This window comes from Pituophis catenifer, unplaced genomic scaffold, assembly GCF_029215685.1.
Source record: "Pituophis catenifer annectens isolate HBS135680 unplaced genomic scaffold, rPitCat1.0.hap2 SCAF_1, whole genome shotgun sequence".
In the NCBI taxonomy this organism is placed as follows: domain Eukaryota; kingdom Metazoa; phylum Chordata; class Lepidosauria; order Squamata; family Colubridae; genus Pituophis; species Pituophis catenifer.
In genome coordinates, this window is record NW_027256881.1 from 171299696 (window position 1) to 171324750 (window position 25055).

At 43.7% G+C, this 25055-nt stretch overlaps 1 protein-coding gene across 7 annotated transcripts in view; it reads left to right on the forward strand.

Annotated features, from left to right (window-relative positions):
• Window positions 1-25055, forward strand: part of FN1 (fibronectin 1) — a 222038-nt gene that overhangs the window by 22332 nt on the left and 174651 nt on the right. For all 7 annotated transcript variants that reach the window (XM_070933190.1, XM_070933183.1, XM_070933184.1 and 4 more), the window contains exons 10-12: window positions 12672-12848; window positions 13252-13404; window positions 17798-17926. In XM_070933190.1, coding sequence (XP_070789291.1) covers window positions 12672-12848; window positions 13252-13404; window positions 17798-17926 — 459 coding nt within the window. The remainder of the gene's footprint in view (window positions 1-12671; window positions 12849-13251; window positions 13405-17797; window positions 17927-25055) is intronic.

A 25055-nucleotide genomic window follows, 5' to 3' on the forward strand; every position in this document is an offset into this window, starting at 1 on the left:
TGGAGGCGATAAATGTGGACTAAAAACATTTTTGCTAATGCCTTGGCTGTTGGGATTTTCTGGCAGGGTATGAAATGGACCTGTTTTGAAAAGAGGTCTGTTACAACTCAAATAACTGTGTTTCCCGTGCTTTCAGGCAGCTCCACTATAAAATCCATAGAAATCTCTCTCCATGGTGCTGAAGGTTTTGCTACAGTTCATAAAAGTCCTGGGGATTTTCCTTTTTGCAGCTGCGCAGGTGGGGGAGCTAGCCACGTAGCTCTCAATGTCTTTTTTAAGGGATGGCCACCAGAATTGCCTTTTGATTAGGTGTAGCGTTTTCACAAATCCAAAATGTCCAGTTATCTTGGAGTCGTGGCATTGCTTCATGAGCTCCAATCTTTGACTAGTACGAATGTAAAGTTTGTTTTCAATCCAGGCTAAGTTGTCTTTGAGCAAGCAAATGTTTTTGTGTGCTTGGAACCAGTCATCCTTAAATAGTGCCTCCTTAAATTTTGAGACCATTGCATTGTCGGCAAGCGGTTCTTTTTTGGCTTGTGCTCAGTTAATTATTTTGGCGGCTGGGGTGTTTGGAGCATAGGTTTAACAATTTCAGTCTTTTTGCTGTTGTATTGTGGTTTTCTGGACAGAGCATCAGCTAAGAATTTTTTTCCTCCTGGGAGATATTTGAGGGTAAAATTAAAACATTTAAAGTATTGCACCCAACGTACTTATTTGGGGGAGACTTTTCATGGGGTCTTCAGAGCTTCTAAGTTTTTATGATCAGTCCAGACTTCAAAGGGGATTTGTTCCCTTCTAAGAATTGTCTCCATGTGAGAAGGGCCCATTGTACTGCATAAGTCTCTTTCTCCCATATGGCCCATCTTTGCTCGGTTTCTGTCAATTTCTTGAACATTTATGCACATTGTTGGAATTGTCCCTGTTCATTGTTTTGAAGTAGGACTGCTCCTGCCATGTCACTGATGTCTGTTTGGATGACAAATGGTTGTTCTGGGTCTGGGTGTTTTAGGATTGGTTCAGCTGAGAATAGTTGTTTGAGTTTTTCGAATGCTTGGCATTCCATGGTCCAGTTAAGGGGTTGCCTTGGTTTTGGTTCCCCCCCATTTCGTATTTAGCAAGTTCGTAATGGGGAGAGCGATTTTTGTAAAGGCTGGAATGAATTGATGGTAAAAGTTAGCAAAACCAAGGAAACTTTATAGTTGTTTACGGGTTTGGGGTGGCTCCCAAACGATGACAGCTTTTACTTTTTGTGGATCCATCTCTATTCCCCCGTGGGATATTCTATATCCCAGGTAGCCAATTCTTTCTTGGTGGAACTCACATTTAGAGAGTTTTGCATAGAGTTTGACGGCTTGGAGTTTAGCGAGAACTGCTCGGACTAGTTTTATGTGTTCTGCTTTTGTATCGGTGTAAATTAGAATGTCATCAAGGTAAACCAGGACCCCTTTGTATAAATGTTCATGGAACATTCAATTAATTGCATAAACACGGCAGGGGCCCCTTGTAATCCAAAAGAGAGTACTTTAAATTGTAGCACCCCAGCGGGGTGTTAAAGGCAGTCTTCCACTCATCCCCTTTCCTAATTCTGATGCAGTAGTATGCCTCTCGTAAATCCAGCTTTGAAAAGATTTTTCCTTTAGAGAGGTGGGCCAGCATGTCCTTCATGAGGGGAAGTGGGTACATATTCTCCACGCTGATCGTGTTCAGATTAGAGTAGTCAATGCAGAGGCATAAGGAGCCATCTTTCTTTTTGCGGAATAACACTGGGGCTGCTATTTTGGGTCGGGTGGATTCGATGAAACCCTTTTTTAGGTTTTTGTCGATAAATGCTCTGAGTTCGTCTAGTTCTCTGGGGGACATGGAGTACATTTTTGTTTTTGGGAATTTAGCCCCCCTGGTAAAATCTCAATAGCACAGTCTGTGGCGCGATGGGGTGGAAGTTCATTGGATGCCTCCTCACTAAATACCTCAGCCAAATCCTGGTATTCTTTGGGGATGCTAGTGGGTTCAGCAGGGTGGCCGGTCATTGCAGTTTCTCTGTTTTCCTTTCCTTCCTCTTTTCCCTCCGTGGACCACTGGTGGTCTGTGACAAAGCTTTGGTGGTCTGCGGCCCACCCGGGTGGAGGAGCTGCTCTGGGATGAGCAATGGCCAGTCCTGTGACTAGAGCTCTGGAACATGGGACTGACCAGGCAGGTGGGGGCTGTAAATCTCTGCTGTAGAGGTAGGTTCGTGCAACTTGCAACTTTGCAGCACAGCCCTCGCCGGCCAGAATGAGGTAATGGTGCAAGGGAAGGGGGTGGTAGTGCAGGTGGGCCGAAGCAATGAGTGACTGCAACCCTGAGCTATTTCTTCCCCCTGCTGTAGCTTCCTGTCGGCTGAACCCACCAGTGGCTGTCCTCACCCTCCCTTCCAGTTACTCCTCGCCTGGCCTGAGAAGGGAAGGGCTGGGGGTGGAGATTTGCTCCATATTCCAGAGCGGGAGTGAAGCTTCGTCTCTTGCTGGATCTCGTGGGCGTTTCTTCCAGCCCTTGTTGTGCTCCGCACACCTTGGTCTCTCGGGGAGATGCTTGACTTCTTCTCAGCCCCAAGACATTGGCTGGCCCATGGGATGTGAGAGAGAAAGAGAATGAGAGAGAGAGAGAATGAGAGGGAACGAGAGACAGAGAGAGAGAGAGAGAGAGAGAGGGAGGGAGAAAGAAAGAGACACAGAGAGAGAATGAGAGTGAGAAGAATCAGAATGAGAGAGAATGAGAGAGAGAGGGACAGAATGAAAGAGAGAATGAGAGAGAGAGAGAGAATCAGAGAGAGAACCAGAAAGAAAGAGACAGAGAGAGAATGAGAAAGAGAGAGAACAAAAGAGAAAGAAAGAGAAAGAGAATCAGAATGAGAGAATCAGAATGAGAAAGAGAGAAAGAAACAGAATAAAAGAGAATCAGAGAGAGAATGAAAGAAAGAGAGAGAGAGAATCAGAATGAGAGAGAGAGTGGGGGAGAGAGAAAGAGGGGGATAGAGAGAAAGGGGGGAGAGAAAGAGAATGAGAGAGAGTGGGAGAGAGATAGAAAGAGAGAGGGGAGACAGAGAAAGAGAGGGGGGAGAGAGAGAGAGAGAGGAGGGAGAGTGTCTGAAAGACCCCATCCCATCAGTGGGAGTCTGGATTCCAGTGCTTTAGCAAGTGGCGCGCTGGATTCATATTAGTGGTCTGTGGGATTTAAAATTATGAACTTGGTGGTCCCTGAGGTTCAAAAGGTTGGGGACCCCTGCTCTGGGATGTTTGTGAAGGTTACATGTCCCTGGAATTTTTCAGTTCCTCTCTTCCAGTTTATTTTAGGGTTCCACTTCTGTAGCCACGTGAGCCCTAGGACTATGGTACCTGGATGGGGGTTTTCATTTTCCTTAGGTGAATTCCCAATCTCCCTGCCAGGGTTGGGCTAATTAGGCATTGGGTGCACCCCGAGTCCAGCAATGCTGCTACTTCCTCCCTTTTCCCTTGGCTGGGGATAAAAAGTCTTAGGGGTAGGGTGAGCAGTTTGATTGTGTTGCTTACCAGCGGGTCGTCTTCTGGGTCGCTTTCGGACTGGCTCAAGTCCTCTTGGGACGCTGGCGTTCCTCCTTCTGATTTTGGAGGGGAACGGAAATCCACGGCCTTTTGGCTTCTCAGCACGGTTTCTATTCCTTAGGGGTGGTTTTGTAGGCTTTCCCCCTGATGGGCGATCTGGCTTTCTGGCAGGCGTTTTCGACTGACATTCTGCTGCACAGTGCCCCTCCTTCCCACACTTAAAGCAACCTGATGGCCTTGTTGCCATGGCGGTTTGGGGTTTGAATGGCTCTTGCTTCCCCTGGGGTGGGGATCTTCTCCAAGCCCTGCTGGTGCGGTTTTGGGTCATGTCGATCTCTGCCTCTATGCCATCAGATACCATTCATGCAGGCAGTTAAGGGTGCCATGGGCCAGGCAGGTCGTTGTTGAATCCATCTTTGAACCAGAAGACTAGGATATCATCTGGCCAGTCGACTCGGCCGGCCAGGTCACGGAATTCTTCGGTGTATTCAGCTACAGGATGGCAGCCTTGCTTTACTCTAATGCGGTTGCAGGCTTTGCGATCGGTGAGGGGGTCTTCAAAGCGGTGGTGCAGGGCTATCATGAATCAATCAAAGTTTCGTAGTTCTGGAGCATCGGCGTTGTGGAGGCTCACCATCCACCTGGCAGCTGCCCCTTCTAGGGCTAGGGTGACGACTTGCACTCGTGCCCCCTGGGTTGGGAAATTCCGCCTGTACTCTTGCATATAGGTGAGGACTTGAGCCAGGAAAAAACCCAACTTTTGGGGGTCTCTGTCGAATTTTACCCCCAAAGGGGGAGCCTTCCTCTCTAGCTGGGTTGGCCGTGGACGATCGCCTGGGGTGGGACAACAGAAAGTTGGATACTTGGCACGGCTGCTGCTCCACCGGCTTGGTCGTCTGCTTGGTTAGCTGCACCTGGGTCAGGGGTGATGGCTCGAGCTTCCTCGGCTGCTGGTCTGCCCGCTCTCCTTCGTGGGCGACCCTGTTTGCCTCAAACATTGAGATTTTCCAGGGCTTCCATCACGATACGGTTGATGTACCGCTTCAGTCGATCATCCACCAGTGGTTCTTCGGTCAGCTCTTCCTGATCAGAGAGGGCCTCCAGATCCATTTTCCACCCGGGCTTATGGCTGCCGTGAGTGAGGGTCACCTGTAGTGACCACACACATACAAAGGTTGAGGATGTATGTGGGGGGTAACTTTATTGTCTTACATAGTGACATTATATAGTTTGTTACTTTCAAGATACAGTGTACTTGGCAGCATCTCATTGGCTACAGAATCTTCCAGGTAACTAGAGTCTTTGGTTAACCATTACTGCTTTGCTTAAGGACTTATAATGTTATCTAGGGTTAACACACATCCCACTTCCTTTCCTCCTGTTCCTCTTGTTTATAGAGTTAGGGTCTTAATGCCATTTCCTGGCGCCTACATGTGAGTAACCTTCCTTATCTGAGGTTTGCCATCCAAGATAAGGAAACAGTCCTACACATAGCAGACTACAGGCTCCTACATGTCCTCTCTTTTTATTTAATTTTGAGGGAACAAATGTTTTTGTATATATCACATTTGATGAGGAGACAGAGAAAGAGGAACAGGACGAAACATAGAATTGATGAGGGAATACACTGAATGAAACAACAGCAAGCAACTAACATGACAATAATAATCACAACATAAAAAAAAACAACTGCTTAAGCCAGGTCAACCAGTCAAAAGAAAAGGAAATAGCATGAACATTATTCTGAAAATATGATTGGAGTTTAGCAAGTTCATCTTCAATGGTTCTGTTCAAAGAGTGAAAATAAACAACACATTCACAATGCCAACAAGTTTACAAAAACCTCCTTGTCGTGCTAACAAATAGTCAATAGCAAAACGTTGTTGGAGCACATCCTGATTCAGGTCCTCAGTTTCATGTTGGAGATCACGAACAATAGCAGCAGTGGCATTAATTGATTTCTCCAGGCAACATGTTAAACCCAGGATAGAATCTATTTTCTTGAGCTATTATTCCAGGGTAAGCCCCTAAGGTGATCACCCCAGTAATAGCTCCAGCCACAGCACAGCCAAAGGTATTGAGAGAGGACAGTTGTGTATCAATGATAACTTCATCATTATTTGTAAGACCTAATAGAGAACGTCATTGTCGTGAAGAAGAAGAGAGAGCACCAATCTGCACAGGTAGGAAAAAGTAGCCAATAGCAGCACACTGATAGTTCTGAGGGTGTACATTGGTTGAATATTTGTCAAAAAAGAACCACATAGAAGCATTAAAAATAGGAAAATTATCAGGACACATTTCAGGCACAATATTAGGTCCATACAAAGAAGAATTAAAGGTTCCCCAAAGCCAATAATAGTCAGTACAATAACTATAATTCCCTACTTTCAATAAAATATGTTGAACCTTAGGGTAATCATTCCAATTGTTAAGCCAAGTATGGCAAGCATAACAGCAAAAACATAAGCCTCTAGCATATTGATTAGTACAAAGATAACGCCAATGAACAGAATTAAGTTTACGATTAAGTTGTATGTTGAGTGTTATTCAAAGCCGGAACAACTAAGAGAAGACGAGAATACAAAAAAAGAATTGTGACAGAATTAGCTGTAATAATAGCAAAAACAGAAGCAACTAGATTTTCAGGAGTTTTAAGAAGGTCAGCTTGACTCAATTGTTGTTGAGCTTGGTATGTTGTGGCCTTCACTTGCTCCCATGTGATTGGCGAAGGTTGTTACTCAGGATTAGGAGCAAGACAATACTTTACTAGTGGCTTGTCAGTGGTTCTATTGCATGAAAATGAACATTAACAGGAACATCTGAAAAAGAATCTACAAGAGTTAAATAATTCCAAGTAAATTGGCAGAGATACCTCTAGGGTTGACCCCACTGGGGAACGGAATAGCTGACTGTTGACAGGAGGGACATGCTCGTACAATATCCTGAGCCTGTGCCAAAGGAATATGAAACTGTTTTGCCAAAGATTTTGCATTTTGATGAAAATATGAATGACTTTCCCATGGAGTAACAGATAACACATGCTGCTCCGTTGTCTGCAACAGCATTTCCTTCTGATAACATACCTGGGAAAGACTGATGACTCCTAATATGTACAATATAAATTTGATTCTTTCTAATTTGCAAAACTTGCTGTAATGTCAAAAAGAGAGACAGAAGATCATCATCCAAAGATAGTGTAACATATGCACTAGGGAAATTAAAAATCAGTTGACACACATACTGAAAATCAGAGATCAAATTAAAATCTGTTGAGAAAAAATATGGAAAGCTAAAATAACAACAGACAATTCTGAACATTGAGAGAAAACTTTCCAGAAGTCCTCATGAGGATCTTTGTAAACAATCACTCCTCTCGTTCCACCCCCATCAGAAAAACAAAGAGCTTGCGATAGTGGAGAAGGAAAACAATAGATGAATCATTAAGCAAATAAACCTAGGATCTGTAGACAGATGATATGAAATACAGCCTACATAGTCAATTAAAGCACACTAAAGAAATAAATTATTCTGAAAATAAAAGTTAAAGTCAGATTTTAAGATAGAAAGAAAGATACTTATTAAGTCAGTTCCATTTCTTCGACAGGCTTAAGTACGCCCCAAGGTTATAATTTCAGCAATAGCTTAAATAAAAGTGTTGGAATGAAAAAGAAGCCTTTCCCTTTAAGGATTGCTAGGAGGCAAAGCTTTCCCTTCTTGAATTCAAAATTCCCGGCTGGGAGATTGCTTCAAAATGATTGGAGGTCAGCTGCTTGAGACTGCAACATCAAATCTCTCCCCCACAGATTTACATGAATGGGGAGAATAACAGGCTTTAATTGAGCTGTGTGTTTGCCATTTGGTGCTGCGTCGAGCTGCTTGAGATTAGAATCAATTTATTGTTTATAGGAAGACAGACAAGAAATAAATCAAGCACAGTGTTTCGAGGCTAGCCTGTTTAAACTGTAAGAGTAACCCTTTTTTATATCCTAAAACATCTTTTGATTTTCTATGTCACCCTTTAAAGTTTTTTGAAATTCTTAATAAATAATTGTTTTATAGTCTACTCTCTGTTTTTCCTAGCACTTTGTAGTTGTTCATTCCCTATAATTATTCAGCTTGCTATTTCTGTGTTTTTCTCCTTTCCTCATGTGTTAAAAATTCTAGTTTCTTTAACTTGAATTCTTTTCCTTCTTTGTGTTTGCTTTTCTTTCCTGTGTCCCATATCTGCTTAAATGTTGCTGGCCCCTGTAAATTTTTTCCTTCCTTTGTTGTGGAAAATAAGGTGGCTTCTTAATGGCCCATTGATAAAAATTTGGGCTGAAACTCTGCCTAAGTTTCTGCTTTTCTCATATCTTTCAACAAGGGTAAAACATTTTTAATGGTAACAAGGCAAATAAAGCCATTCAATACAATATACTTTTTGTTATTCTAAAACTCCCAATATTTTTATGTAGTTTACTAGGAGGAAATATTAAGAAATAACTGACAATCTCTATGAGAGATTCAATCCACAAATTAGATACTCAAGATGTTATTAATTTTCTCAACTATAGCACATACTACAGATGAAACTATAATTAAATCTCCTGGCTCTTTCTTTTTAGTCAATAATTCAAATAATGGATTAAGTAAATGCGTAGGTAACAAAAATATGAGCCAATCCAATTAATAGTACCCAGCAATTGTTTCAAATTTACTAAAGAAATAACTTTTGCTAACTTTAAATGAGGAAAAGCCGGAGCAGAAAGAAAACTGCAACAGTTTATGTCCTAAGTACAGATAAGAAACGTGCAGCTGTATTTATTCTAATCAATTTACAATCCATAGACACATAAACCATTTTATATTTCAGAAAGCCAATTAAGTTTTTTTTTTAACTCCAATTAAAATATCCATACGATGATATACCAAATAAGATGGAAATTTCTCACGAAATGCTGGCACAAAGTAGGAGAATTAAGCATGCCCTGTGGTAAAACACACCAAATGATATCGTTTATTTGGCATGCTATTATTAAAAACACCACACGGGGACAGTAGAGAGTCACTTAAGGAGAAGAGCCATCATCCAAAATCAATTTTGTATTTAAAAAAGAAAGGAGGTCCCAACCCCAAATATTAGTATGAATAATAAAGGGCGAAAGGAAGTAATAGAGAGGATTAAGCAATAGAGGATCGATCAGGAAGAATTTGAGGAAGTTTTATTCACCCAAGCCTGAATAAAAAGAGTTCCAATGTAATCAGAATCAATAACACCAGTGACTACAAAGCACCCCTTTTTATGAGAAGGTAGCTGGAGGAAGCACAGTTTGAGCAGGAATTGAAGCAAATTTTTCTTTATCCTGTGGTTGAAATGGAATAGTAAAGAAACAATCTTTTAAATCAACCGCCAACAATTGATAAAAATTAGGAATTAAATTAGGATTAGGAAGACCACATTGCAAAGGACCCACTAAACCAGAGGGAAGAGGGCCCTTAAATTGAGAAGGAATAAATTTAACTTCCAAAGGAAATTTAAATTCCACAGATTCCTGAGTTATTAAATCAAGCCCAGCATTACCTGCTGTGGCTGGAACTGCGGAAGAGAGACTAGGGGAGGAGACATGGCTACGGGGAAGGCACTCTTTTTTCCCCTCTACCAAGCCTCTGGCAAAATTACCACTAATACCATAATCAGTGACAGCCTTTTCTCTTAAAATTTGATAAGGCAGTCCTTCTCATTCTGCAATCTGCTGTCCTGCCAATTGACCCTGGCCCTGATGATATTGTACCGGACATACAGACAATTCAGCAATTTCTTCCCCAGGCATGGAGGAATCCTGTTTACAGGATTTCACCATTTTCTGAAAAGAAGACTGAACAACAGAGTTAGAAGGTTTAGTAATCTGATCTGTGTCAGTAGGAGCTGAAAGAGGCAGAATCACATATTCTGGAGAGGAAGGAGGACAGACAACAGCATTGGAATAACTTGGAGGTGAAGGAGTTAAAAGAGACAGTTCAGCAATTCCAAATTTTTCCACTGCATATCTACATAAATGCCATACCTGCAAAATCTCTACCTTAGCTCTTGGTTCAGCATGTAAAATTTTCCCAATTTTTTCCCAATCAGATAATCTTAAAGACCCCTTTTCAGGATACCATAAACACTTATTTGCAATCTCCTGGACCAGCCTTAAGAGACTGCATTGTGGCACATCAATGCGATTTTTCTTAAGTAAATAGCTTAATTCTTCCGCATGCTTTCTTTGTTCCTCAGAAAGCGAGGAGCCCATTACTTACAGAAACCTTTAGAAGGTTGGAGAAGCCACGAGGGCTGACGGTGCGCCAGTCCTTGCCGGACGGAGTAAGGGTCCCTGTTCCTCAGGCGCCACTTGTAGTGACCACACACACACAAAGGTTGAGGATGTATGTGGGGGGTAACTTTATTGTCTTACATAGTGACATTATATAGTTTGTTACTTTCAAGGTACAGTGTACTTGGCAGCATCTCATTGGCTACAGAATCTTCCAGGTAACTAGAGTCTTTGGTTAACCATTACTGCTTTGCTTAAGGACTTATAATGTTATCTAGGGTTAACACACATCCCACTTCCTTTCCTCCTGTTCCTCTTGTTTATAGAGTTAGGGTCTTAATGCCATTTCCTGGCGCCTACATGTGAGTAACCTTCCTTATCTGAGGTTTCCATCCAAGATAAGGAAACAGTCCTACACATAGCAGACTACAGGCTCCTACAGTCACCCCCTTGGCTCTTTTTTTTTTTTTTTTTAAATTTGATTTATATTATCTTCCCTCCCAGCTGTCTCTCTTTCCTACGCCGATCGACCATTGGGCTTCATGGAGTTTTCGAGGACAACTTTGATGTCCTCGATGGGACATATGGAGCCGGTGTCTGGCTGGAGAGTTGTCGAGGTTTCTCCCCAGCAGTCGGCTTCCTCTTGCTTGCTGCTTCGTTCAGATATTGTTGCTGGGTCCCCTTGGTAGAGTGGAAATTAAGGGGGGGGGGAACTTCCTCTCCGAGTTGACAACTATTGCAGAGCCTGCTTTATGTAAGGACCAGTCTCTCACCCCTTCCAAGAAAGTACGAACGCTTGAAAACTTTGTATTTCAAAAGAACCTTTTATTGAAAAGGGATGAAAGCAAGTCAAAATTCAAAGCAGGCTCTGAGGTCCCTTAGGAATTAGGAAAACCTCCCCACCATCAATGTGGATTCCCACCAATCCGCCGTTGTGAAGATGATATCGTACTGGCCTCTCTGAGAAGCAGATAAGAAGAGCTTCTCAGGGCCATCTTGCAATCCACACGTCCCCCCACTTTCCTCTCATTTCCCAAGAGGTGAGAATTCTCCAGGCATTTCTGGCACCAGGCAATGGTTATAAATCAGGTTAAAGTTTATACAAAGAGGGCCAGACAGAAAATAGGATACTTAGGATACATGAGAAAGAGAGCTAAATGTGACAAATCCAAATCTCTTCCCTTCTTCCACGAAGAATGGCAAATATAAGGATCTGACAGGTCTTTTTAATCTGATGACTGCAGTGCTGTGATGTCACTCCAAGTCAAGCTGGAATTCTCAGCCAGGTTGCCATATATGGCAGCCCTAAGAACTAGCAAGGGGCCACTGTGGCTTTTTACCCTGTGAGGTCTAGAGGAACACATGTCTTAAAACGGATTCATTTCTGTAGTTTAGTAATATAATATTATTTTATTAAAAAAGAAATTACCAAATAATTTAAAGATATTTATGATTGCCTATTATATAAAAGAAGCATACCAAAAGCTTTGACTATTTGCCTTACATTAATTTTTAATCTTAGATGATGCGAACAATATAATTCTGCTATTGTCATGGGAGTTCTTGCAGAGAACTGGGTGTATAATCTGAAAAAACAGTTAAATTCTGCCTCACGATTTCTCAATTTTTTTTTCCCTGTGCCAGAGGTTTCTATTTTTTTTTTTACAAGATTTTCAGAGAGCTTGTGATTTTTGAGCTTACTGGAGACTCTTTTATTGTTATTAGATGTTTATTCTGCCTTTTATATATTTTGGTAAAATCAAATATGACTAGATACATGGTGAACATATCTAATAATTCTGCTTCCTGTGTATAATTTGGTCTCCTACTACAACCATCCTGTGAGAGGTAGGTTGGGCTCAGAAAGGAGGACTAGCCCAAAGTTGCCCAACTGGCTTTTCTGCCTAAGAACTCACTGTCTCTAGGGTTCTAGGCCAGCACTGTCACTATGACACCATCATTCTGGAGCTCTCTCTTGCTGGCCACACTTTTTTGATAGTAGATTTCTTCAGTTCTGAAGTTTTTTATGAGATTGATTTAGACTTGGTAGAACAAAACTAGTTTGAATTTTTGGCAGAGAGCTACTGTATAGACTAGCTAGTGACTTGGAGTTGCTTTCATGCATTTTGGAACCAAGACAGAAGTGTGAGAGGCTAAGTCTCACAAAGTGGATAGAGCAAAGCATTCAGGCCTTTTTTTCCAAGCTGAGAAGGGATGAGCAGAAATAAAATGGATGTTTTAAGCCTTATAGATACTTAAAACCCATTTCAACCCTTAACTTTCCTGAAGGCCCTCTAACCAAATAGGGCCTGTTTGTGACCACTTAGGAATGCAGTCCTTGACATGCAAAGGTCGGTGCAGCTCTTGAGTTAATGGAAGTTGCAAGCTGACCTGACCCTGGTATGTGTCTTAAGTTGTTTGGAACTTCTTTATAAACATGTTCCCAGCTTACATTTATAGTTAAAAACCTGAAAACATATCAATTTTAATTAGATAGTTTTAAAAAATACACCTCTTTCCCACATTTTATGTTCTCAGTAGTTCACATAAAAATGGCAAAAATTGCCATTCTTCGTTGTTGTTTCCTTTTCTTGTTTCTCGATTCCTAACATTTTCTTTAAATGGTGATTTCCCATTTGTCAAAAGAAAAATGACTTCCTAATGAAAGAAAAACGATTGCAATAAAGTTCCTATTATTCAGTTATAAATTATTCAGAAATAATTTTCATGAGTGTGGTATGTTGAACAACAGATAGTAAAGTAATTGGCATGTAGCTAAGCTACAGAATTTATTTGAATAACAATTGTTTTCTTGCAGTGTTGGTTCAGACACGTGGTGGAAATTCCAATGGTGCCCTGTGTCACTTTCCTTTCCTTTATAATAATCGGAATTACACTGATTGTACTTCTGAAGGACGAAGAGATAACATGAAATGGTGTGGAACTACCTCAAACTATGATGTTGATCAAAAATTTGGATTTTGTCCCATGGCAGGTATATTGCACATATGTCTGTTAGGGCCCAATGTTATTCCTTAATTCTTGGGAATTATGAAAATATGATTTGATATAAGTATTCATTCACCTTGTATATACAGTTAGTTGTTGCATATAAAAATTAGCCTCAGTAAAACTGTTTTTACAATCTCATTATGAGAATAAAATTTGTGAAAATCTATTTAACACACATTCGGAATATAAATGGAGAATCTTCACACACATTCGGAATCTTCAAATGGAGATTCATATTTGAAGTGCTCAGAAGAAAATGAATGCTATTAGCACTGATATAAAATAAGTATGGAAGAAATAAAATTCCTAAGAGCCAATCTTGTTATTTTCATGAGCAAGAAGCATGTAATCAAAATAAGCATAATTCATTTTTATATGTTTACTAGCTCATGAAGAGATTTGTACAACAAATGAGGGTGTTATGTATCGTGTTGGAGATCAGTGGGATAAACAGCATGATATGGGTCATATGATGAGATGCACTTGTGTGGGAAATGGCCGTGGAGAATGGACCTGCATTGCATATTCCCAGCTCAGAGGTAATTTTGTTTGGTTTGTTGTTACTCATAATGTGATATACCCAGTGGTGGGATTCAGCCAGTTCGCACCACTTCGGGAGAACCAGTTGTTAACTTTCTGAGCAGTTTGGCACACTGGTGGTTGGAAGAAATCATTAGGGCAGAGAAATGGTTGTTAAATTGCCTGAATCCCACCACTGGATATACCCAGTTAAAAGTTAGCACAGTAGGTAGTATGCTAGAATTGGGAAAGACTTGGTTTTCCAAATGGTTACTTACAGCTCAAGTAGCATGGTCAACAGTGAGGAAAACTTAAAAGAGCTGTCTCTGAAGGGGCACCAATTACCTCTCCTGAATTAGAGTACATTTGGTAAAGAAGACTATGGTATAGGATCAGTTTCATTTAACTGTTAAATTTGTTACATACAGTTGCAAGAAAAAGTATGTGAACCCCTTGGGATTACGTGGAGTTTTGCATGAATTGGTCATAAAATGTGCTCTGAACTTCATCTAAGTCACAACAATAGAAAAACACAGTCTGCTTAAAATAATACTACACAAACATTGTAGTAATGTTTCCTGGACCCAGCTGTATTAGCAAATTATCGTCCTGTCTCCAACCTTCGCTTTGTGGCGAAGGTTGTTGAGAGTGTGGTGGTGCAACAGTTTCCCCGGTTCCTGGAGGAAACGGTTTATCTAGATCCGTTCCAGTCGGGTTTCAGGCCTGGGCACAGCACGGAAACGGCATTGGTCACATTGGTTGATGATCTCTGGAGGGCTCGGGACAGGGGTTGTTCCTCTGTCCTGGTCCTATTAGACCTCTCAGCGGCTTTTGATACCATCGACCATGGTATCATGCTGCGCCGACTGGAGGGGTTGGGGATAGGGGGCACTGTGTTGCGGTGGTTCTCCTCCTTCCTCTCCGACCGGTCGCAGTTCGTGGTGAAAGAAGGGCAGAGATCGACCTCGAGGTGCCTTGGGTGTGGGGTGCCGCAAGGGTCGGTTTTCTCGCCCCTTCTGTTCAACATTTATGTGAAGCCGCTGGGTGAGATCATCCGTGGTTTCGGGGTGAAGTGTCATCTGTACGCTGATGATACTCAGCTGTACATCTCCACCCCGGACCATCCCAATGATGCCCTTGATGCGATGTCCCAGTGCCTGGAGGCCGTGCGGATCTGGATGGGGAGAAACAGGCTCAGGCTCAACCCTTCCAAGACCGAGTGGCTGTGACTTCCGGCATCCCGATATAGTCAGTTGGTACCATCACTGACTTTTGGGGGCAAGTCGTTGGCCCCCACAGAGAGGGCTCGCAACTTGGGTGTCCTCCTGGATACATGGCTGTCTTTGGAAGACCATATGACGGCTGTGGCCAGGGGGGCTTTTTATCAGGTTCGCCTGATCCGCCAGTTGCGGCCCTTTCTTGATCGGGATTCCCTGTGCACAGTCACTCATGCCCTCGTCACATCCCACTTGGACTACTGTAGTGCTCTCTACATGGGGCTCCCCTTGAGGAACACCCGGAGGCTCCAACTGGTCCAGAATGCGGCCGCGCAGGTGGTGATGGAGGCAACTCAACGCTCCCATGTAACACCTCTCCTGTGTGAGCTGCAATGGCTCCCAGTGGTCTTCCGGGTGCGCTTCAAGGTATTGGTTACCACCTTTAGTGTGCTCCATGGCTTAGAGCCCGGGTATTTACGAGACCGCCTTCTGCCGCCAGTAGCCTCCCACCTACCAGTATGCTCCCACAGAGAGGGGCTCCTCAGGGTTCCGTCGACCAAACAATGTTGGCTGGTGGCCCCCAGGGGGAGAGCCTTCTCTGTGGGGACACCGACCTTCTGGAATGAGTTGCCTCCGGAGATACGGCGGATCCCAGATCTGCGCACTTTCCGCCGTGCCTTAAAGACGTTTTTGTTTCATCAAGCTGGGCTGACCTGACCATATTTTTAAATTGTTTTAATTTTAAATTGCTAATTTATGGGTTTTTAATATGGGGGTGTTTTAACTGTGGGCCAAATTAATTTAATTGGTTTTTAATATTGTTTTAATTTTTGTATTTTCTGTATTTTATCTGCTGGCTGTTCACCGCCCTGAGTCCTTCAGGAGAAGGGCGGTATACAAAATAAATAATAATAATAATGATAATGATAATGATAATTAATGATAATGATAATAATGATAATAATTAGATGTTGCCAACGTTTAATTGGATATAACATGTAAACATTCACAGTGCAGGGAGGAAAAAGTATGTGAGCCCCTAGCCCAGTGACTTCTCCAAGAACTAATTAGAGCCAGGAATTAGCCAACCTTGACTCCAATCAGTGTGATTATATTGGATGTGTTGCTGACAGCTGTCCTGCCCTTTAAAAACACACACCTGTTTTGGGTTTACTGGTTTCAAGAAGCACTGTCTGATGTGAACCATGCCTCGCAGAAAAGAGTTCTCAGAAGACCTACGATCAAGAATTGTTGACTTGCATGAAGCTGGAAAGGGTTACAAAAGTATCTCCAAAAGCCTTGATGTTCATGTGTCCACAGTAAGACAGACTGTCTACAAATGGAGAAAGTTTAGCATTGTTGCTACTCTCCCTAAGCGTGGTCGTCCTGTAAAAATGACTGCAAAAGCACAGCGCAGAATGCTTCATGAGGTAAAGAAGAATCCTAGAGTGTCAGCTAAAGACCTACAGAAATCTCTGGCACATGCTAACATTTTTGTTGACACATCTACAATAAGGAAAACATTAAACAAGAATGGAGTACATGGGAGGACACCACGGAGGAAGCCATTGCTGTCCAAAAAAAATATTGCAGCACGTTTAAAGTTTGCAAAAGAGCACCTGGATGCACTAGTGGCAAAATGTACTGTGGACAGATGAAACCAAAATTGAGTTGTTTGGGAAGAACACACAACACTATGTGTGGAGAAAAAAAAAGGCACAGCACACCAACATCAAAACCTCATCCCCACTGTAAAACATGGCGGAGGGAGCATCATGGTTTGGAGCTGCTTTGCTGCCTCAGGGCCTGGACGGATTGTTGTCATTGATGGGAAAATGAATTCCAGAGTTTATCAAGACATTTTGCAGGAAAACGTACGACCATCTGTCTCCAACTGAAGCTCTGCAGAGGATGGGTGATGCAACAGGACAATGACCCAAAGCATACAAGTAATTCAACAAAAAAATGGCTTCAACAGCACAGAATACGCCTTCTGGAGTGGCCCAGTCAGAGTCCTGACCTCAACCCGATTGAAATGCTGTGGCATGACCTTAAGAGAGCGATTCACACCAGATATCCCAAGAATATTGCTACACTGAAACAGTTTTGTGAAGAGGAGTGGTCCAAAATTACTCCAGATAGTTGCGCAGGTCTGATCTGCAACTACAGGAAACGTTTGGTTGAGGTTATTGCTGCCAAAGGAGGGTCAACCAGTTATTAAGTCCAAAGGTTCACATACTTTTTCTTCCCTGCATTGTGAATGTTTACATGTTATGTTCAATTAAACCATGGCAACATCTAATGTTTGTGTAGTATTATTTTAAGCAGACTGTGTTTTTCTATTGTTGTGACTTAGATGAAGTTCAGAGCACATTTTATGACCAATTCATGCAAAACTCCACGTAATCCCAAGGGGTTCACATACTTTTTCTTGCAACTGTATACAGCCAACAATGAGTAATCATTTACAGAACTTTGTTTTCTAGGACCTATAGCAAGAAAAAAATATCTGAGGAATATACTATAGTTTTAGTACATGTGAAAACATCAATTCCTTGAAACCTCAGAAAATCATAAGCAAAGCCTTTGTGACAACATATCATGCACAAATGTTATTTATTGAATGTAAATCTCAGATTAGGTTCATGTCATGGAAATTATGCACAAACACAGCCAATTAAAGGACAAGATATGTGAATAGAATAATTGTTATTTGTAACCTATGATTCTGTAAACTAGATTTATGGGTTAACACCATATAATTGTGGTTTATTCATTAAATCATTATTAAACAAGACATAGTTTAACCTAATGAGTGAATTGAGTTACTTTATGATATAAGTATTTGTAGCCAGCTTATTAAGAGATGTATGTGGTATGGGTTGGAGTGACGAGTCATTACAACTTTGAGGAAGAAATAAGGTATTAGTGACTCAAGATCTATTAAAAGATTATAAAGAATATAAATGTTTATAGAAAATGTACATCATAATTAACTTTTTAAATACTTTATATGACATCCTTGCTTTATATGACTTTTTTGCTGAAAGCTTTTTGAATATGGAAAAAACACAAACTATTTCATTCATGAGAGATATTGGTAAACTGAGTGGAAAAAAATATGCAGCTGTGCAAAGTTACAGCCATTATTTGTTCAAAGTAACCAATGATACAGATATGTTCTCTCTTGAAATAGATCAGTGTATAGTTGATGGGATCACATATGACGTTAATCAGACTTTTCACAAACGTCACGAAGAAGGACACATGCTGAACTGTACATGTTTTGGCCAAGGTCGGGGGAGATGGAAATGTGATCCTGTTGGTAAGTTGATTCCTTTCATGTTCATGTCAGAAGCACCAAGGCGCTTCAAGGTTGAAAGGATTAGTTGATGATATCACCGTTGCCCAGAGGAATGCCCAGTGGGGACTCCTTTCATATCCCCGTTAATGTGCCCACTGAAGTAGTATCTATCTATCTACTTTGCTATTGCACACTTTAGAACTTCTAGGTTGGCAGGAGCTGGAGTAAATGACGGAAGCTCACTGTGTCATGCAGCAGTCTTCGGGTCTCGAACTCGAGTTTGCGGATCATCAACTCGGCATCTTAACAATGCTTAGCATCCTCACATTTCATGTTTAGAGCTATATACTATAAGGGGTTACTACCATGACTATGCCAGTAATTTTAGGCTGCTGCAAACAGTAAGAATTCGGCTACAAAGGAACCTCTATGACTTAATGCTTATCTACATCCTTACCACCACATTAAACTGCTTGCTTCTGTTCTATTTCCTGTGTTTTTCTTTTCATTTGTACAGTGCAGAAGACAACCGATCTATTACTTTTCCCTAGTTGGTTGTTAACCCAGCCTTCATGTAATCCAAGTTAGATAGCTCTATGTCTCAGTTTGGAAATCCTAGAATTAGAGAACTAAGGCAGAGCTCTAACTAATACTATCTTACCTGAAACAAAGTAAGCATATTTTATGTGGCTTCTGCCTAGTTTTGCACTCATCAAAATAATCTGGGGTGGGTTCTAGGCTTCCACATTTGGTAATCTAGGCTTCCACAGAAGAGGAGAAAGAGGGCAAGTGACAACATGTGCATCAAAACAGAAACTGCACATTTCATTATGACATTTGATGCATATATATAAGGAGAAGGCTTCAGCTGTGGCATCAGGATGCATATTGTCATTTGTCACCCAATTGCCTGCTGTGCCAGAGCGGAGGGACTTGCCCGGGCAAGTCCCTCTGGCGCAGCAAGCAATGGGATGTGCGTGCGCAGCTGGCGCGAAGGACAGGGCGGCAACGGCACTGCAGCAGCTTTTTTGGCGCATTCAAGACCTCTGGTAATTTTTGGCGGTCTCCAACCACCTGCCGGTGCTGGGAAGCAATTGGCAAAGAGGCGGAGGCTGGGAGGCTTCTCGCAGGTGCACTGAAAAAGAGAGCTTGCCTTCCCCTCTGCCACCAGTTGCCATGGGAAGAAGGTAAGCCCGAAGAAAGAGGAGGTTGTGGGGGAGGAAGTGGGGCACCTCGCAACAAGGGGGGGCGAGATGTGAGCTGGTGGGGAGCCCAGCGGCAACGTCTCAGCCCTGGCTTGCCTTCCTCTCTGCCACCAGCCGTCGCAGGAGGAAGGTAAGCCCAAAGAGACGGTTGTGGAGGAGGAAGTGGGGTTAGGGCCGGGGCCTCTGAAGGATGGGACACGGGGCAATGCGTATGACAGGCGAAGGGAGAACGGGCGGCATGCAGGAGGAGGCCTTTGACAGATTAGGCCAGGCCTGGGCAGAAAATAGGTAGAAAGAAAGACTGCAATAGCTCTAAGTTCAATTTTTTTCCTACCAGGTTCTGTGGGTGTTGGCTTGGTGGGGTGTGTGTCATGTGACTGGGTGTGCTGTGAGTGATGTCAAGTTGGCCACGCCCACTCAGTCACATGAACCCCCCAAGCCATGCTTACAGAACCGGTAGGAAAAAAATTTGAATACCTCCACTGGGTGGAATGTGGCTATCTGTTTTTATTAGGTTTGCTTGGAGGTGCCATTTTTTGAAGTAGTCTTTGAGCTTCTGGAGATCTTGAGAAAGGGCATCCTCTGCATCACTGGTTGGTTCTTTGGATTGTGAGATTGATAGCATTAGCACAGATAAATTTCTGAGAAACATAGAACATAGAATAACAGGGTTGGAAGGGACCTTGAAGGTCTTCTAGTCCAACCTCTTGCCCATGGCAGGAGATCGTATACCAGTGATGGCAAACCTTTTAGGGACTGAGTGCCCAAACTGCAGCCCAAAACCCACTTATTTATCACAAAGTGCCAACATGGCAATTTAACCTCAATAATGAGCTTTTGTGAGGAATTTCAATCACTTTCACAACTTGACTTCTCCCTGGTGGCACTGGATTTCTTTAACAGCACAACTCAGGAATTATGGGAGTGTAGTGCAGTAGCCTCTGGAGAGCCATCACATCCTTATTCCTTCCTTTCTCCTTTTTCCTTCCTTCCTTCCTTCCTTCCTTCCTTCCTTCCTTCCTTCCTTCCTTCCTTCCTTCCTTCCTTCCTTCCTTCCTCCCTTCCTTCCTTCCTCCCTTCCTTCGTTCCTTCCTTCCTTCCTTCCTTCCCTCCCTCCCTCCTCCTGATTTCACCTTCCTCCCTTTAATCCTGTATATTATGGTTTCTTATTGTTAGTGTTTATTAAAGAATGCTGTGTAGCTTAGAAGCTCTCAGCAAAAATAACAGCAGCTGTTGTTTGTGGCTGAAGCTATCCCGGGGTTTTATTTTTACACAAACACACACACACACACACACACACACACACACACCTATTTTTATTCCACTTTCCCTGGGTCCTTGGGAAAGGAATGGCATCTTTTCCCCATTTCTGTCTTTAATAAACCCTAACCCTCCTTGCAGCCTTTTAGCTACTATTGTCCCACCTTGCTTCCTCCTCCCCTTAAAACAAGGCTGGGGAAAAAAGTCGCGAGGGGGGAATCTAAGGGGGAGGGAAGAAGAGATCCAGGCAGATCCCTCTCTGAATAGCCTCCAGCCCAGATTTCAACTGATTTCCTAACCAATCTTCCGACAAACAGACTACCACCCCCCTTTTTGGACCGCCGGGCCTTTATTTTCCCCATTTATTGGGGGAAATTGGATTTTTATTGGGTTTTCCCTCTGCCCCATGCCAAAAGGAAAGCCAGCCAGGCTTCTCCTCCTACAAGACCCCCTACCTCCCCTCCACTCAATCCCACTTTGGGACAGAGGAGTGCATGCTGGAAACACATGTTTGGGCGACGTTGGTGTGTGCCTTCTGACCCTCCAGCGCCCGGCCCGCAACTCTCCATGCTCCTCTAAGCCCGGCTTGCTGAGAAGTGGGGGTAGCAGCCCTAACGTCTCCGCTGCCCCCTCCCACGGTCGCAGCCATTGCTGCCCGGGTTCCTCAAAGGCGCAATGCATTGCAAAGGCGGTAGCTTGTGTCTGGAGGTGCCGAACAGTGTCCCGCTGCAAGAGCCGGGCCAGGCCTCTTCACCGTCTGACTTGTCAATGGGTGCACGTCTGTTGGGCCAGCCACACAAACACCCCACTGGGCTTTTGTGCTCAGTGCTCAGCCGGGGGAGGGGAGCGCTTCCCCATGCTGCCCCCTTCATTTTCTTGGCCTCGCCTCCAAGGAGGAGGAAGGCCAGGCTTGGGGGATGGCCCCCACCCCGCAAGATTCATCCCCGCTGTTCTCTTCCAGCCCTCTTTGCTGGTGGCAACAGCAAATGTACCACGATGAAGACGGAATCCTGTTGCCATGCAAAGGCAAGTGTAGAGGCCTGCACTAAGGCTCCACCCATCGCCATGACAGGGTGACAGCTCTTTCATCCCTCTGCTGCGACAGGGTGACAGGGAGCCACAGTCATAATGGGCTTCAGGAGGAGGATGGACCCCTCCACCCCCATTGTGAAGTGCGTGAGTGAAAAAGTTCACTCAATTCCAACTTCGTGAGATCTTTCTTTCGCGAGAAGTTGGAATTGATTGAATAAAACACGCTCGAGAAATGCGATTGGAGCTGGGCTGGGCGATGGCATGTGTGCCCATAGAGAGGGCTCTGCATGCCATGTCTGGCATGTGTGCCACAAGTTCGCCATCATGGTCCTGTACAGGGGTGAAATCCAGCAGTTCTGACAGGTTCTGGAGAACTGGTAGCGGACATTTTGAGCAGTTCAGAGGACTGGTAGTGGAAATTTTGAGTAGTTTGGATAACTGGTAAATACCACCTCTGGCTGGCCCCAGAGTGGGGTGGGAATGGGGATTTTGCAGTATCCTTCCCCTGCCACGCCTACCAAGCCACACCCACCAAGCCATGCTCACAGAACCGGTAGTAAAAAAAATTGGATTTTACCACTGGTCCTATTCCATTCCAGACTTTCTTTGGGCTTGATGGGATGAATGCACATGATCATAGAAAGAATAATGGAACAGAATAATAGAGTTGGAAAGGATGCTGGAAGTCCTCCAGTCCAACCCTCCACTCAAGCAGGAGATTCTATACTATTTCAGACAAATAGTTATCTAATCTCTTCTTAAAAACAGCTTCAGGCAGGTCATGGATGTACAAGTTAAAAAGTCCAGGGCATAGCACTAATCCTTCTGGTAGTCCATGATTCAACTTACAATATCTGATTCTATTGAATTCTGTGAAAACGTGAAGAAATGACCCATTAATCAACATGTTGTCAATGAAGGCAATGGTGTTACAAGAAGGTATAACCTTTATTCGTTTGAGAAGCCCTTCTCCCCAGGTAGGCTGCCAAGAGGTGAAGAGAAACAGAGATATATTTCATTTTCATTTCGTTCATGGCTTCCATGACGGCCATGGACCTGACCCAGCTAATTCATGACCCTACACACACAAGGGGAAACACACTAGACCTGGTTTTTGTCTCTGGACAGTGGTTGAGTGATCTTGAGATAGGGGATATAGTCATCGAGCCCTTGTCATGGTCGGATCACTCTTTCCTTCACCTTGACCTTTGAACCGCGGCACCCCGCCGCAGGGAGGCGGAACCGATAAGATGGTACCACCCCAGGCGCCTGATGGAACCAGATAGGTTCCAGACGGAGCTTGGGCCAATTCCTGAGGTTCTGGCTCACGCCTCGGCTGGAGACCTAGTGGCCGCCTGGGATAGGGCGGCCGCTGGAGCTCTGGATCGGGTCGTGCCTTTGCGGCCTCTGACCCGGCGCCGATCTCGCCTGGCTCCTTGGTTCACCGAGGAGTTGAGGGAGATGAAGCGCAGGAAAAGACGCCTATAGAGTAGTTGGAGGGCTAGTCTTTCTGAATCGGACTGGACACTGGTAAGATCTCATATTAGGAATTACCTAATGTGCTCATTTTGCTGCTCTTATTGCGTCATCAGATAATCGCCTGGCCGCCCTGTTTAGGGTGACCCGCTCCCTGCTCCACCAGGAAGTGCGGGAGGACCCCTTGGAGGGAAGAGCCGAGGATTTTGTTCAGTATCTGCATGACAAAATCACTCAGATTCGGGAAGGTCTGGACTCTGATTGGGTAGATCCAGCAGGGGTGATGGAGGCAGGTCTTGAGACTGTTATCTGGGATGAGTTTGATCCTGTGACCCCAGATGACGTGGACAGGATTCCGGGTAGATTGAACGCGACGACATGTTTGTTGGACCCGTGTCCCTCCTGGTTAGTGCTGGCTTCCCGGGAGGTGACGCGAAGCTGGCTCCAGGGGATTATAAATGCTTCACTGGGTGAGGGTGTCCTCCCCGCCGCCCTTAAGGAGGTGGTGGTGAGGCCCCTCCTCAAGAAGCCTTCCCTGTACCCGGCAATATTGGCTAATTATCGTCCAGTCTCCAACCTTCGTTTTGTAGCGAAGGATGTTGAAAGTGTGGTTGCGGGACAGCTTCCCTGGATGAAGCGTCGTATCTGGATCCGTTCCAGTTGGGTTTCAGGTCTGGGTACAGCATGGAAACGGCATTGGTCGCGGTGGTTGATGATCTCTGGAGGGCTCGGGACAGGGATTGCTCCTCTGTCCTGGTCCTGTTAGATCTCTCAGCGGCTTTTGATAACATCGACCATGGTATCATGCTGCACCGGTTGGAAGAGTTGGGGGTGGGAGGCACCGTACTAAGGTGGTTCTCCTCCTTTCTCTCTGACCGGTCGCAGTCTGTGTTGACAGGGGGGCAGAGGTCGACCCCGAGGCCCCTTATATGTGGGGTGCCGCAGGGATCGGTCCTCTCGCCCCTTTTGTTCAACATTTATGTAAAGCTGTTGGGTGAGATCATCTGTAGTTTTGGGTGAAGTACCATCAGTACGCTGACGACACCCAGCTGTACATTTCCACCCCAGACCACCCCAACAATGCCCTTGAAGTGATGTCCCAGTGCCTGGAGGCCGTACGGATCTGGATGGGGAGGAACAGGCTCAGGCTCAACCCATCCAAGACCGAGTGGCTGTGGTTTCCGATGTTCCGATATAGTCAGCTGGTGCCATCGCTGACTATTGGGGGCGAATCATTGGCCCCCACGGATAGGGCTCGCAACTTGGGCGTCCTCCTGGATTCATGGCTGTCTTTAGAAGAGCATTTGACGGCCGTGACCGGGAGGATTTTTTTTTTTTTTTTTATTGCAAAAGTTTTACAATTACATTTTCACCCCTTTTTTTTTTTCACCCCCCCACCTCCCTCCCCAAACTTCCCATCCTCCCTAACCCTCCCTAACCCTCCCCCCCCAGACTTCCCTATTATGTACTCATAACTAATAACACTGATATATAAACCTGAACCCATCCCTCCCCTTATATAATTTTTACTCTTTGTCTCTTTACATTAAGATATTTCTAATACATTATTTTCAAATAAAAGCTATTTGATACTTTCTAGTTTGATATTTGTTCTGAACATATTCTATCCACCTTTTCCATTCCCATTCATAAGTCTCTTGTGAACAATCCTTTAAATATGCTGAAATCTTCGCCATCTCTGCAAAACTAGCCATCTTCAAAGTCCATTCCTCAATAGTAGGCAAAGCTTCATTCTTCCAATATTTACCTATCAACAATCTTGCTGCTGTTATCATATGCAATATTAATTTTATTTCACCCCGTGTAAAACCCTTAACTATACCCAATAAAAACAATTGTGGAGAGAATTGAATTTTTTTCTTCAAAACATTCTGCATGACCCACCATATTTTTATCCAAAAAGCCTTAACTTTCCTACAGGTCCACCAAACATGATAATACGTAGCATCCAAACATTCGCATCTCCAGCATTTTGGCTGAACATTAGGGTACATACATGACAACTTTTTAGGATCTAAATGCCATCTATAAAACATTTTATAAAAATTTTCCCTCAGGTTCTGCGACTGTGTAAATTTAACATTCTGAACCCAAATTTTTTCCCATGTTTCCAACATCACTGGTTCTTCAAAATTTTGTGCCCACTTAATCATACA